Here is a 14709-nt window from a genome sequence, read left to right on the forward strand (position 1 = left end):
CCCGAACACGACTCCTCAACTGCATCGCAAACCTCATAACCGTCATATCATGTATACTATGTGTGCGGAACGCCTCACCAATAGCCTCCAGACTGTAACCCTTAGTCTCCAGCATAAGTAGCGTGCACACGGCCACCGTCAGAATGCTCGTCCCGCCAAACAAGAAGTAGATCGCCGAGTTTGACTTCGCCAGCAGAACCGGCGTGATGAACGCTACGAAGAAATTCGTCACCCTATTAGACGCCTGGGCGAGACTTGTTGCTGTCGCGCGAAATCGGCTGGATCTCACATGCGAAGAGCTTTATTCCATCCGCCCAGGTCATGCAGTAGCCAAGGGCAAAGATATAAATGGTGACGATGACGACCCAGCGGCCGGCGGCCAGCGGCCAGGGCCGTAGGAGGCGTAGGAGGCGTGCACACTATCGGAGGCGAAGAGACTTCCAATAAGCGCTATACATGCGGAGATGAGGATACCGCCGTAGATGGTAGAGGCGCGGCCGCCCCATTTGTCAGAGAACAAGAAATGCAGGAATCGTGGAGACGAATATTAGGATCGCAGAGACTCCCTCTTCGACCCCAGGAGCGCATTAATGCTTGAAGGTGAGAACAACTTCGGTGTGTCTTTGTAGAATTGATAGTACTGATCACAGTTGTTGTCCTATGAACGTTAGTCTAACATATTTCAAGACGAAAATGACTTACTTACAAAACTGAGTTCTCTTTTGGAGTTTTTTATCCCCCTCTTCCTGGATCCTGGTTTCCTGTGCGAATAGGTTCCATTTCAGCGCTCCTCGCTGCTAATTTCATTATTTTTCGTCAGAATGTTGCCAGCAAACCATCCTCTTAGAGGCTTGGATCCGGGATGAATAGACTCACGAGCTAATGACTCCATATGACCATCATACAATTCAGTTTGAGACTCCGCAACTGTTTCCTTGAGACAACAACAAGGACAACAACACCCCATTACTTTGAAGAAGCGCAGCGCGAAAAATCCAGAACGGAATCCTTTTTGTGTCACTAGGACACAAATCAAGATACTAATAAGAGCCACCACAATCCCTCCTGCGATGCCGAAGAATACAGGGACTTTGTAATTTTTCCATGCCAGTTCGAATGCGCTGCAGTCTTTGGTGCAATCCCCTTCGTCTCGACCAGCCACAGTGCTCAGGTTGGACAACATTCGGGGCTTGATGAGGAACCTGACTGGCATTGGACTCTTAGATGTCTCGATGTCATGTCGTTGAACTATGGATAGCTTGACCCTAGAGCCAGGAATCTATGTTGTGGCTGTGCTGACGGGAGTTGTCTCGAGTGTCTCGGAAATCGCAGGGGTAAAAAGGCACAGCAAGCGCGTCTCCAAAGTCTTGAACCTCTATATGCAAACAAATCATTTAGAGGACGAAAAAAACACTCGTTCGCCAGCTTCTAATTCAGTATGTCTTCGGGGGTCAAGGCACCACCAGCTCGTCCGCCTTGGCCGGAGACTCCCTGCACGCTCTGTCAGGATGCACTGCGACATGCGAAGAAAACCACAATCTCATTTCCACTCCACAAGCTTCTTGCTGGACTCAATGGGTACGGTCGAGAAGGTAACGAAAGAAATTGCGCTTCTTGTCGCATTATCCTTGAAATAGCACAAAGGTTCAACCCGGAAGAAATAACCGACCAGACTAAAGAATGCCTGAAGGGATTTCAAGCCAACCTCTGCCCTCAAGATGATGCCCTGTTCCGCTTGGATATCGAGGTGGCACAACTTGCACCCAGGAAGCCCCTGCGGTCATACTTTCAACGGTCTATTAATCTTAATGAGGAAGCAAAGTACCTTCCGTCTATTGAAGTTTTTCAAAATCTCACACGTAATGTCGCCCCCTGAAGCCATGCGTGGCGCTGATTGAAAGACTAGCTGTGGTCTCGACGACAGATTCCGACTTCTCACTTGCCCAGAGTATTGACTCAACTTGCGACTTCATCCGGGACCGTCTCAATGACTGTGAGCGGCATCATGGTGAGCCGTGTCGAGCATCTTATCGCGATTCGCAGCGATTACCTACCCGCCTTATTGACGTAGATTCCATACATCCGGATGTTCGAGTGTGCAAGTCAACTCCAAGCATGAGCGAGCGGTATATTATACTAAGTTACTGTTGGGGAAAGGGTGAAAATTTCAGGCTCCTTCAAGGCAAGCTGAAGCAAATGATGCAAAGGATTGCTATCTCGGAATTGCCCCCTTTACTTCAGGACTCAATCACGGTTGCTCGACGCCTTGGAGCTACCCACATCTGGATCGATGCATTGTGCATTCTACAGGATAATGAATGGGATGACCCAAAGCCGGACCCAGAAACCCTACTAAATGCGCAAAAAGATCAGGCGAAGGAGCTTCCTAGAATGGGAGAGTACTATCATAATGCCAATCTTACCATCGCTGCCTCCTCGGCAAGCGGCGTTGAGGAACCCTTCCTAGAACTGAGAGATCAAACTTGGGAGGCACAAGAGTTCTCGATGGTGAAATCGGACAGAGGGTTTGGCAACAAGAAGATATTTCCATGTAAGACTTTTACAGCACATCATCGACGAATCCAACCAGACTATAAGTATCTTGTTCTTGATGCCCCCCTATCGAAACGTGCGTGGACTTACCAAGAAAACATTATGTCAAGGCGGATAGTTCATTTCGACAAGTCGGGTGTCATATGGGAATGTGGGGAAAAGGTCGTTGCTGAGCCACGCAAAACCAAGAATACCTATGTGAGATCTCAGGGGACACTCATTGAAACAAAGGCCTTGTGTCGGCTCATTAAAGGAGGGCAATGGAACGAGATTGTGGAAACGTATACCAAACGGAGTCTCACATATGCTATCGACAAGCTACCTGCAATATCTGCGGTTGCGGAACTTAAAGCTGTAGACTTGGGTTCCAAGTACCTCGCTGGGATGATGGGAATCGAGCTTCAAAACTCTTTGTTCTGGCTCCGCAGCATCGATGTTTCAGCCGCCGAGATTGGAAATAGCATTGGGTTGATGCTACCAACTACCAAGAGTAATCAAGATACGGGACTTGTTCACCAATACACCGCACCATCCTGGTCGTGGGCATCCATCGTCGGACCAGTGAGATGTACAGTTGTTCCAGCAAAAATGATCAGGATACTGTCCGCCGAGTGCGAGGTAATAGACGAAAATTTATACGGAAAAGTCACCAGTGGCCATATTCGTCTCGAAGCACCAATCTTCAAGGCTGATCTGCATTTCACGCCTAACAAGAGTTTTCATTCTGCATACTCTCTCTTGCGGAATAAGATAATGAGCTCCTTCTTCCCAGATTCACATATACAGACACGATCCATTCGGGGACCAAAAGGCGGGGATCAACAAGAGACTGCCGAGCGATGTTTGGAGCCACCGGAGGCAAGCTTTCGTGTTCCGGTATACTGTGTCGCTGGCAGTCTCACTAAAGGACACGACGATGTTGACGGGGCAGTGTTGTGGCTTCTTGTTCTCGGTGTAGCCCAAACTGATACACGGGATACTTTCGTTCGGCTAGGAGTTGGACAGGTAAAGGGACATCTTCAACAGCTTTTTGCGATGGGATCAAAACGCACGACCATTTCGATTATTTAATAATCCGGAGGATACAATGGTATCGGAAATCGGCCCAAAAGAATTTAGGCTCCCAAAGCTACTTCGGGGGAAAAATAAATCGACGCGAATTCTAAATCGATATCAAAACAGTAGCTATAATTATTAACGTATTTAGATATATTTCTATGATCTAACTTTGATAGAAGGGAGAAAGTCTCTAAAATACTGTTTATTAGCCTTTTTAGAGCGATTTTAGATTTTAGGTAATTCGTAATTTTCCCCGAAGTAGCTTTGGGAGCCTAAATTCTTTTGGGCTGATTTCCGATACCATTGTACCCGAGCCTGCAAACTCAGCCTCAGCTACACCGATCGTCGTTAGTTCAAGCTTCGCAACCAGTAGCTATTCATCAATCCTCAGTATGTCATTATCAAAGAGAAAGCGCACTCGTGAGTCTACCGTTCCAACAGAGAATGAAGGACCCTCAAATTCTTCGAACCATGGCTCTGCCTCATCTGAATCCGAATCCATACAACTGAACCCGCAACATCAGGATAAACATTCCTCTATCGGAGACTCTCCAAACACTTTTCAAGCTCTAGGAATACTGCAATCATTATGCGACGCCTGTGAATCCCTTGGCTACACAAAGCCCACACCCATTCAGGCGCAATCCATCCCGATTGCATTGCAAGGACGAGATTTAATCGGCCTCGCAGAGACTGGTAGTGGCAAGACTGCAGCCTTTGCGCTGCCCATTTTACAGGCATTGATAAATCAGCCACAGCCTCTACACTCTCTTATCCTTGCGCCTACCCGAGAACTTGCCCAGCAAACGTCGAAAGTCATCGAAGCCTTAGGTTCCTTAGTATCAGTCCGGTGTGCATTATTGATCGGGGGCCTCGACATGGTCTCACAATCGATAGCACTGGGAAAGAAGCCGCATGTTGTGGTTGCGACGCCAGGACGTCTGCTTGACCATTTGGAAAATACAAAAGGTTTCTCACTGCGGCAGTTGAAATATCTGGTCCTAGATGAAGCGGATAGACTGTTGGATCTCGATTTCGGTCCGATATTGGACAAGGTTCTGAAGATATTGCCGAAGAGGACGACATACCTATTCTCTGCAACCATGTCTAGCAAGGTCGAGTCCCTACAGCGGGCGTCTTTATCAAATCCTGTACGAGTCTCGGCAACCACAGAGCATCAAACGGTCTCGACACTCTTACAGTCATATATTTTCATACCATTCAAGCACAAAGATGTATATTTGATTCATACATTGGACGAGCGAGCAGGGCAGATGGCGATCATATTCACCCGTACAGTTAACGAGAGCCATAGGATTTCGATTATGCTGCGGCATCTTGGATTTTCTGCGATACCTCTCCACGGCCAACTCTCACAGAGTGCACGACTAGCAGCATTGAACAAGTTTCGACTAGGATCTCGAAGCCTACTTATTGCCACCGACGTAGCAGCTCGTGGGCTGGATATACCTTCGGTCGACCTTATCATCAACTACGATCTACCTCAGGACAGCAAGACTTATATCCACCGCGTTGGCAGAACCGCCCGAGCTGGTAAAAGTGGCAGTGCGGTTTCCTTTGTTACGCAATATGATGTCGAATTATGGTTAAGGATAGAAACGGCGATAGGCCAGAAGTTGGAAGAGCAAAAGCTAATAAAAGACGAGGTTATGATCTTTGCTGCGCGAGTAGGGGATGCCCAAAGAATGGCTATGCGAGAAATGAAGGATCTACAGGACAAAAAGGGAAATTCAGGAACTACATTGAAGCATAAGAGAAATGGCAAGAGAAGCAGAGGTGATATGGATCAGGATGAAGGCTAAAAATTGGTGTCGTTGATTCGTCAGTCAGGGCAGAAGGGATATGCACGAGCCTTGCTGAATGATAGGTCCCAATTCGAATGCTTAAGTCTCCACTGCTATCATCGGCTTGGTTTAGCTTTACTTAGTGGGTTAAGCTAGCTCGATGCAAGTCCTCTTATCATATAGTGTGAAACTGTACCAACCTATCTCGCCTAACCCATCTCATCCAATGACAACTTCAGCACCCCCAACCCCCCTATCACTCAACCTCGGGGGAGCGCTCGACTTGGCGGGCGAAGAGCATTCATATGTATATTTAAGCTGTTGATAAAAATGTAAAAATTTCATTACAAGGGTGATTAAACGCTAAAAATATTCTGGTTTTATGTTAAGAGGTACCGTATTTTGAACTTTGCAGTTGCGATGTGTTGACTTCTTCAAAAGTAATCCAACTTAGGAGTCAGGTTGTGTGGATATTGTGCTTGCAGTGTGTCAAAGGAGGTAGAAAGAAAGGGGGTTTAGGAACGGGATATTTCTATCCAGATACATACCCCACTGCCGATTTTCTGTCGAATTGCCAACTGCTTACCTGCCTCGTCCATCACATCGTATCACACAAAGATTGGGAGTAACAATCATAATTTCGTAAACTCAATGCATTCATCTCCATATGTACCGTGGCATCTATCCAGCCGAAGAACGTACATACAAATCCCCATACGCCGATGCAAAAATCCAGGTCTTGAACCAATTAATCCTGGTTTCCAACAAGTTTCTAATGAACCAATGGTTGGAATGTGAAAATGCTCCCGCAAGTCGTAACGCAACGTAATGTCTAGATCCAATAACTCCTGCTGTTCTTTATATGCAAAACCAACCAAGAAGTCCTCGGGATGACAGGTAGAGGTTCACTTAGTTGAGAGGATAGGAATATAGCATCAACGGGGGGGTATAAGGCGCAGTTTAAATACCAAGGGAGCTGTCATCCATCTTTGCCAACTTCCGCCAGTCCGAAGTGTCGTGGCAGCAGTTATCTCCCAGCAGCCAGCGACGTCCTGGGACTGGAATACTTCAACACGACCTGCTCCTCATCGCTACTCGACCCATCCATCTCCTCCAACATGCGATCAATGGCCTCTTCTCTACGTCTCATGTTTCCACCACTCATGTGAGCCCTCCTATACTCGGCGCCACCGCCGCCAGCTTCACTGCTTTCAGTACTTCCGCTGGTTGCCGCTACATCGAACCCGACTTTCTTGCCTTGTGCTGCTCTGGGTTGCATATTGAACTCAGCTCGAAGGGGGCTCTCTTGCGGCGACGCTTGGCTTCGCGGGGGAAAGGCATGTGCCATATTTCCTGAGTTGCCGGGACTACTCATGAATAATAGTGTTTCGATGGCGTCCTGTTCTTGAATTGTTTTTTGCGTTGGGGTGCGCATTGCTGGGTTATCTCTGTATTCCCCTCGGTTAGGCGTCCGCGGGGTAGAGGAGCGCAGCGAGGAATTCGACGCCTGGTTGGGCATGGAAGGGGGCTTGGAGAACTTGGAATTGCCAGATCGTCGCGACGACGAGTTTGGTCGGATGTCCGCGGGAGGTGCAAGGGATCTTGGTGGTGGGGGAGAGTTGGCTAACTGATGTGATGGGTATCGATTTGGTGGAGGGTTTGTTGTCGGATGTTCGCGCCAGAAGGATTCGTACGTCCGGGACGGCTGTCCAGATGCGGTGTACAGGTCAAAGTCCGCTATTGGCGTCTGGGACGATGAACTCGTGGACAAGCTGCTGGATTGTGTTTGGAGGCTCGCAATGGCGGTCCGCGGTGATGTGATTAGGTTGCGCCGACCGTGTAACGTCGACGTCGATGATGTTGGAGATCCTGCTTGAGATGCCAACGATTCCACCTCGTCAATTGAATTTGATTGCCATCCATTATTGACTTTGACCATAGCATAGGAAAGACGCGTCCGCAGCTCGGCAGATATCTAGATAATGTTAGAGGGCAGCCATTGTGCTTGTGAACCGACCTATCTCACCTCGCCAATTCTACCGCTGGTTGTAGACAGGTTACTAATTGCGCTGGCATTTCTAGAATGGCCGCGGATAAGAGGGCTATTTGGCGATTCAGGGATAACAGGCTTTACTTGGCCATCGGCCGTTCTCTTATGGCCAGCAGCCGGAGCAATCGTAGGATTCGATTGGGTTGCGGACGGATTCGTCAATGGTTGCTGCGCTGCAGCGAGCTGTGAGAGCTGCGATAACTGGGACAGAGGTCCATCCTGGTTTGTGCCTTGCGAAGAGAGTCCCTCCGAAGCAGTGGTGGGCGGTGTGGCCACGTCGTGAGCATCAATTGTAGATTGCGAGTTGTCGTTGTCGCTTGACGTTGATTGCATCCCGAGCGTCGCGTTGTTTTGATATTCCCGTCTTTCTCCTTCTGCGCCTGCAGACTGCATCCCATCGTTTCCTATTAGCGGTCGTCGTTGTGGCGGCTTAGATGCGGTGGAGTTGCTGTTGACAATGGCATTGCCAGCCACCGAAGCCTCCATGTCGATACCCGTCGTCGTCGTCGTCGTCGCGTTTATACTGAATGCGGATGTCGCGATTTTACCCGCAGGATCGCGACGATGACTCGCGGACTGCGTGTCTTTGACTTCGTTGAGAGCAGCAATTGCCAGCTCGGAAGGTTCCATCAAGTATCCAATGTCTCTCGGACTACCCTGTGGTTCTTCTATATGAAACTGCTCCACATAGACATGAAAGGGCGTTGTCTAGGTGTCGAGACAGGGTGTACGGGGACGGATTGTGGTGGTGATGCGCGCTGGAAAAGCTTCGGCAATAGCTGCGCCACGCGTCACTCAGGCAGACGTGTTAAACCGCAGAACCAGAATGGCTCCTTTCCAGATCGCGACCTTCCAAGATGAGAATCATGTATCTGTCTCTCGAGCACGAGCAATACGTTGGTTGTTGTGTTGTTGTCTGGCGGGCGACTCTGGATGAAGTGCGGGATGTGGCTGTGGCTGGCGAGATTTGGTTGACGTGCAGCACACCCCACTTCACGCGCCGTCACGAGGGAGATCGGTCAGCCACCGCGAGTCTGGGCGAAAGTTGAGGTTGAGGGTTAACGCGGTATATTTCCTCTCCAGTCTCTCTCGCTACGCCATTATAATTGCCATTGCCATCGCCTTCACTTGCACAAGTCAGCTCACCCTTCCATTCTTCAGAACTGTCTGGTCTATTCCGAAGAGACATAATCGCAAATCCATAGAGGAATTTGTGTATAGGTACCTTACTCGAGTAAGGGCGCTCTAAGAACGGCCAAGTCAATGCCCAGTCCTAGTAACAAAGAGCAACCGGGACCGTTTGGAATTTCCCAACCAGACCGCCTGATACTCCCCACCCAACAGCGCTCAGTTATTACGAGTATGCAGGTATGGAAAATTCACACCCAAAAACTACAAGTTGGACTTTGTTGTCGCAGTCAAAACCTCCTCGACCAGCTCCGTCGCCCCTTCAGAGCACCCGTAAGAGCCCTGGAAGCCCCAACCACCGTGACCATAGTTGTGCACAACCCAAGTAGCGCCAATCTTCTCCTTCTCAATTCTAACTCCACTGGTTCTGAACGGACGCAGCCCAACACCATGCCGGATCACATCTAAAGCCTCGATGCCCTTGCCCCCAGTCAAAGCAGGACACAGCTCCACAGCTCTCTTCATAATCCGCGTCGCTTGATTCGGATCAGGCTGTGAGTCCGACTGCCACTTCTTATACGTCCCACCCAGGATCGTCCCACCGCCAGCAGCTCGCTGCATGACATAACAGAGCTCATCATCGCCGTCATCCGTTCCCGAAATGGTCAGCATGACACCTGGATCATTACGCACGAGCACGATCTGACCACGTATCGGAATCATATCTGGATCCATGACCCCGCCCAGCTTGGAAGCTAGTAAACCCGTACAGTTCACGATAACGTCGGCTTTCTTGCCGGTGTGGTGGAGGTCCGCGGCGTCAGAGATGTGGGTTAGTATTCCGCGCTTCAGCACGGTTCCATTGGATAGACATTGGCTAACAAGCCAAGGGAGATACACGGCAGTGTTAATGCAGACAGATGTAAATGCTGTTGCAGAGTCGGCGCCAGGAGGGACTTGATCCCTCGGGATGACGCGGAAATCGTGGACATCGTCCTTGAACCATGGATTTTCAGAGGTGAGGGCGCTGAGCCATGTCCCCGTAGGTGAATCGGCGTCCTTTTCGCGATTTAGGACTAGGGTATCTACAATAGGGTTTAGATATGCCCAGGTATAAAAATATATCGAGATAAAGGTTTACTAATATGGGAAATGGGTAGGTTTGAGGGGTTGCTTAAGAACTAAAGAGAATAGTGACTGTTTCCAAGGAAGGCGAGGGTATTGAGATTCTAGGAAACTATTGAGATGCTTAAATCGAAAGCAAGACATAAATAGAAACATATTTGCTATAGAGGATGCACTAACACCATAGATGAAAAGTGAACAACTTTGATAATGATCGAAAGACACCGTTGCACGGTTTGACGAATACAGTACTTCGTAATCAGGGCGAACAACTCGAGAGCACCACAACATCTAATAGGACTGGGGAATATTTACCTTGATAATGTATGCCAGCTTCTGGGACATTTTTGGCAAGATGGTCTAGCACTGGCCATGTATTCTTCTCCCACTTGCAGCCAGCTTCATCTGCCATTCTAAACATGGTGTCAGAAGGTCACTTGATGGGTGGGAGGACGGAGGGTTGACTCACGGCAGGTAATTAGCGCCCGCCCAAGGTGATGTATATTCGATGTCATAATCCCCAGGCATATGCTTTGCAATGATGGTCACTTTATAGCCTGGCTTCCTGGACAGCAGCAAGGCCGTCGTCAGACCAGACACGCCGGCGCTGTGAGAGCCATCAGCTCAGCTCAACTTAGGTTCTGCCTTGCTCGGAGACTAAGGTACACTTACCCGACCACGACAACGTTAGGCATGACTCGAAGGGGGGCGGGTAGAATGGGAAAAGAACTTCCACGAAATCGACGAATATAACAACTGTAAAGAGTATTCGCCGTGGATGCTGTAGCTGATCACTGGCAGGCTTGTGCTGGCTAATGCGGGAAACAAAGCTTCTTTGCAAACGGACTGTGCGAGTTGTTTAAATAATGAAGGCAAGAGTCAGTCTTGCCCACTCTTAGATAAGGCACCTAGGTAGTCTTTGGCCACGAGATCCCTCAGCCGCAAGATGCATGTATCGCCCGAGTCCCTAGCCAGGTTCTTGCTCGCACTTCCCACTTAGGCGGCAGCTAGGTACATGTACCTAGGTATTGAACGAAAAGTTTTGCTCCTAGGTTTTAATAGGACACGCTTATCTTTCGATTAGCTCAAACACATTACCCCGTATTTAATCTTACTCTAATTCTTCAGGGTGCGTCTCGTCTCGATTCCTTATACTTCATAAGTAATATTGCTCGTGACCTGGGAGATTACCGGTATCGGTTACTCTACAAGTACTCGTACCTAGGTAAACCGCAAGCTCGGCTGTGAAACGCAAAGCCGGAAGTCCCAGGAGCGATAACGATCACGTGCCCCTTATCGCTGCCTATCGCCAAAAACGCGACACCGCTTGGGCCGCGCCACCTTAGCTCGTGACAGCATAATGCTGTTATATTGTCCTCATCGTCAATACCGAGCACAATAGGGCTGGCTCGTCTCAGTCCCCTATTGTCCTCCCACCACCATAAATACTGGCACTTCTGCTTTGGCTTCTGGATGCAGCTGTTTCTCCTTCTTCGCACGTCCTCGCACATGCACACCACATCTTTGTTCGTTCTCTAACTCCATCATGGGTCGTTGTGAAGAATTCCCCTTGCTCAAGCTGTATGGCCTGAAGGCAGTCAATATACTAGGAGATGGTAAGTCCACAAGACCACCCAAACCTCGTGCATTCCCACAACGCTGCATACTTTGAGATCCGTAGACTAATTGCTTCTCATTCAACAGGTAATTGCCTCTTCAATGCACTGTCAGACCAAATATATGGCCACCAAGGCAGGCATTCCGAAATTCGCCAACGAGTCATTAAAGAGATGCGGGAAAACCCCGAACCATATAAACCATTTATCGACGTGAACCAAGGTGGCGGCCAACGCCGGAACCCAAAGAGAAAGAATGTTGGCGCGTCCTCGTCGTCTTTTATGTATGCTCCGCCTACTCCGCAGCAAATTGACGCGGCTTGGGAGGCACGTCTGCAGCAAATGGCAGGAAGTGGGACATACGGAGACAACATCGAGATCCAGGCGTTTACCAAAGCATACAACACCGATGTCCGGATCTTCAACCACAACAATACCAATTACTGGGTCCGGGCCGAACAAGACGGCGTCGCCAGACCAATGGCATATATTGCATACCATGTAAGTGTCCATTCCTGTGAATCTTGAACTTTTACTTACTCCTTGTAGAACTGGGAACATTATTCGTCGGTTCGGAATATCCAGGGTCCGTTCAGTGGGCTTCCCAACATTGACATTAAGGATATCTCGGACGAGGAGGCAGCCTCGGCAAAAGAAAAACTTCCCAAGGGTCCAGCCATCCAAGAATGGATGATCGACGTGGTCAAGAATTCTCTTCCCTCTTACGCCGATGAGGAAACCATCCGGAAGGCCCTCGTGGATAATAACGGCAGCGTCGATAACGCTGTTAACCAACTCCTGGATGTTCAAGAGTATAGTTCTGCTCCCCCGACTCCGGGCAGTCTCTCTCAATCGGTCAGCTCGAGCGTCGAACGAGACGCCGACAGTGATGATGACGAGATACACGGGCCGAATAAACGGCAGAACCGTCGTGCCAGCCGCGCAACCAAAGCGTTGCGGAAAGAGCAGAGGGAGCGTGAAGCAGAATTGCAAGCCATCCCAGCTCTAGAACTTCCCCTGCCTGACAGCGGGGCTTCGACTGAACTATCAGTCGAACCAAACGAGGATAATATTGACAAATCCGCAATTCAAAAGAAGAATTCGGAAGATGAGGAGTTTGGCCCTTCGGATGACAATGATCAATCCGAAGCAGATGACAGTGGCTCAGATTATACTGGCTCAAGTCAATCCCCATCAGGCGCTAATATCACCCCTTCGACCCGCCCCAAAATAATCCTCAACACCAAAAATAATACGAAGGGCAAAGACGCCAGCGCGGCAAAGATTCCGCACCGACCGAATCCAAAAAAGAAAACCCTCATCACCGCTCGCCAACGCAAGGAGATGAAGAAGCAGGCGCAGAAACAAGCCGCCAAAGAGCGGAAGCGCGCCAAAGGTCAGGGAAACGGACAACTCGCCCGACCAACGGACCACAGCAAGCGGGACTCTCCACCCATGGAGAAAGTCCTCAGCCTCGGAAAGCTGTCCATGATCCAAGTGTGATCGAGGGCTTTATTTACCCTTTTCTTAATTTCCGCCCACCTCATACCTCTCACCGAAAAATAACTTTGTATAATAACACCCGAAAAGGGCTGTATTACGATATTTCTGACGGCAAGAACTGGCAAGGCATAGCATACAGCATACAGCATAGGCGTACGGAGAGGACGGGTCTTCGTCGACGGTCTTTGATCATTTGAAGCGCTCAGTGATCAGAATAATTCCCGCGACGTGCTGACCCCGGCGTTTTGTTTGTGCAGATTTGATTTCTTTTTCTTTTCTTCGTGGCTTCTAGAAATGGGCGGCTGCATTGCATTGCATGGATGGGATCTGTAGCATTACCATGGGGAAAGACGTTTGCATCGGGGCATAGAAAGATGGCTTTCCGAACGCGTGAGGAACACTCCGCGGTTCTGTAGACGAGCGCTTTAGCTTTGCTTTTGTTCTCACCTTTGAAGGGAGAACCTTAATTACAGGGAATTTTCTCGATTCATCGGCTTTTTGTGATGCTTTACTAACAATTGCCTCGCTAGATTGTTCACTCAAGGTCAAACAGCTTGGAGGGATAGGTCATGAAAAGAAAGCAGTAACTTCTCACCTCCAACCCCTATAAGTATCCGGTACCAAGCTCCCCTACTTATCTATCTCTCGCTAACCCTTTATCCTCTTCCATCAACCATCTCCACAAGTGGCGAACCCCCTCTATCCAAAACCTCCCCCATTCCGCTCATATCATTAAAACTCAAGCCCTACACCCCCCTACCCCCCCAGCACTCCATAATCATCCTATCCCCGGGGCTGCTATTCATGCATTTAGAATATTACTTGCCTTTACGAATAACAAGGAAAAAGAAGGCCAAATCAGCGATCATCGCCACTAGATGCTCAATCATCGACTTATCAACAATTGCAGCTAAATCATCAGCTAGCTCAGGTCATATCAGAAAGGACTCACTTTCTGCGTGGAAACCATAATCACCGCTAGATCATTGTTCCTTTTCTTCCAACATTCAAGGTGGATCGTGTGGGAATTGTGCAGTTCTCGGTGCTTGTTCAGTAAGTCCAATCATTGTAGTCGTACACTTATTTCTACTACATTGTGCCAATCAGAATCCAGATCCTGCACATCAGGAGGGATCTGCTTTTGCTGCTCCGGCTGCTCCGGCGGCACCTCCAGCTCCTCCCCGCCCTGGCCATAACAGATGTACACGCGCTTGGGCTACTGCAGAGCGCTGCTGTTCAGTATATTAAATCTGGATCTGAAGATGAGTATTATAATCGAGGATATATAGTACTTTAGTCAATAGCAGCGTGGTACTTCAGTGACAATGTAGCACTCTAGTGGTAGTGTAGCCCTTCAATGACAGTGTAGCACTCCAGTGACAGTATCATTCTCAACGACAGCGCAGCATATCCCAGTTTGATATAGTAGATGCTAGCAGCCGTAGCTCTGGCTCGATGTAGCGGCGGCTAGATGTAGCGGCGGCTCGACGCCATGGCTCTCTCCAATAGTAGCCTTGAATTCTACAGCAGTTCAAGACCCAGGCAGAATTTGAAGGGTCTAGCCCTAGGGCTTCCCATTTCGGGGGACAGCAGTAGTATGTCCTAGGTGAGAATTGAGCGGTAATGGCGTTGTTACTATGAGGATCAATCGTTGGAGGCATTCCATGCCATGATGTCTCAGGGATGGATTGGATAGTCGTCCAGGGGTGGCTTATCCGGGACTTTCCACACCAGTATTGGACGGTTCAGGATAGCTGTATCAATACCTTGAGGTGGGTAGCAACCCGCTGAAGAGAGCTTTGAGAGCTGGAGGGACGGGGGTTATGGGAAGTATAATAAATACGATGGGTGGGAATCACCGGTAGCATAG

At 49.1% G+C, this 14709-nt stretch overlaps 4 protein-coding genes across 4 annotated transcripts; 2 read left to right on the forward strand and 2 right to left on the reverse strand.

Moving 5' to 3' along the window:
- Positions 1-1438: 1438 nt before the first annotated feature.
- On the forward strand, positions 1439-5435 carry BP5553_09377 (uncharacterized protein; the record flags this gene model as incomplete). The annotated part of the gene is made up of 3 exons (XM_032018000.1): positions 1439-1859; positions 1907-3558; positions 3849-5435. 3 exons carry the CDS (start codon positions 1439-1441, stop codon positions 5433-5435), a joined length of 3660 nt encoding a protein of 1219 aa, XP_031865907.1.
- Positions 5436-6444: 1009 nt separating this feature from the next.
- On the reverse strand, positions 6445-8097 carry BP5553_09378 (Uncharacterized protein; the record flags this gene model as incomplete). The annotated part of the gene is made up of 2 exons (XM_032018001.1): positions 6445-7392; positions 7444-8097. The coding sequence occupies 2 exons, from the start codon at positions 8095-8097 to the stop codon at positions 6445-6447; spliced, it is 1602 nt and encodes a 533-aa protein (XP_031865908.1).
- Positions 8098-8859: 762 nt separating this feature from the next.
- BP5553_09379 (Uncharacterized protein) lies at positions 8860-10415 on the reverse strand (the record flags this gene model as incomplete). Its single annotated transcript, XM_032018002.1, has 4 exons — positions 8860-9680; positions 10036-10133; positions 10190-10327; positions 10393-10415. 4 exons carry the CDS (start codon positions 10413-10415, stop codon positions 8860-8862), a joined length of 1080 nt encoding a protein of 359 aa, XP_031865909.1.
- An 851-nt stretch (positions 10416-11266) lies between these two features.
- On the forward strand, positions 11267-12839 carry BP5553_09380 (uncharacterized protein; the record flags this gene model as incomplete). The annotated part of the gene is made up of 3 exons (XM_032018003.1): positions 11267-11336; positions 11425-11837; positions 11886-12839. The coding sequence occupies 3 exons, from the start codon at positions 11267-11269 to the stop codon at positions 12837-12839; spliced, it is 1437 nt and encodes a 478-aa protein (XP_031865910.1).
- Positions 12840-14709: the final 1870 nt, after the last annotated feature.

The sequence above is a fragment of the Venustampulla echinocandica genome, assembly GCF_003357145.1.
Source record: "Venustampulla echinocandica strain BP 5553 chromosome Unknown scaffold_10, whole genome shotgun sequence".
NCBI classification, from domain to species: Eukaryota; Fungi; Ascomycota; class Leotiomycetes; order Helotiales; family Pleuroascaceae; genus Venustampulla; species Venustampulla echinocandica.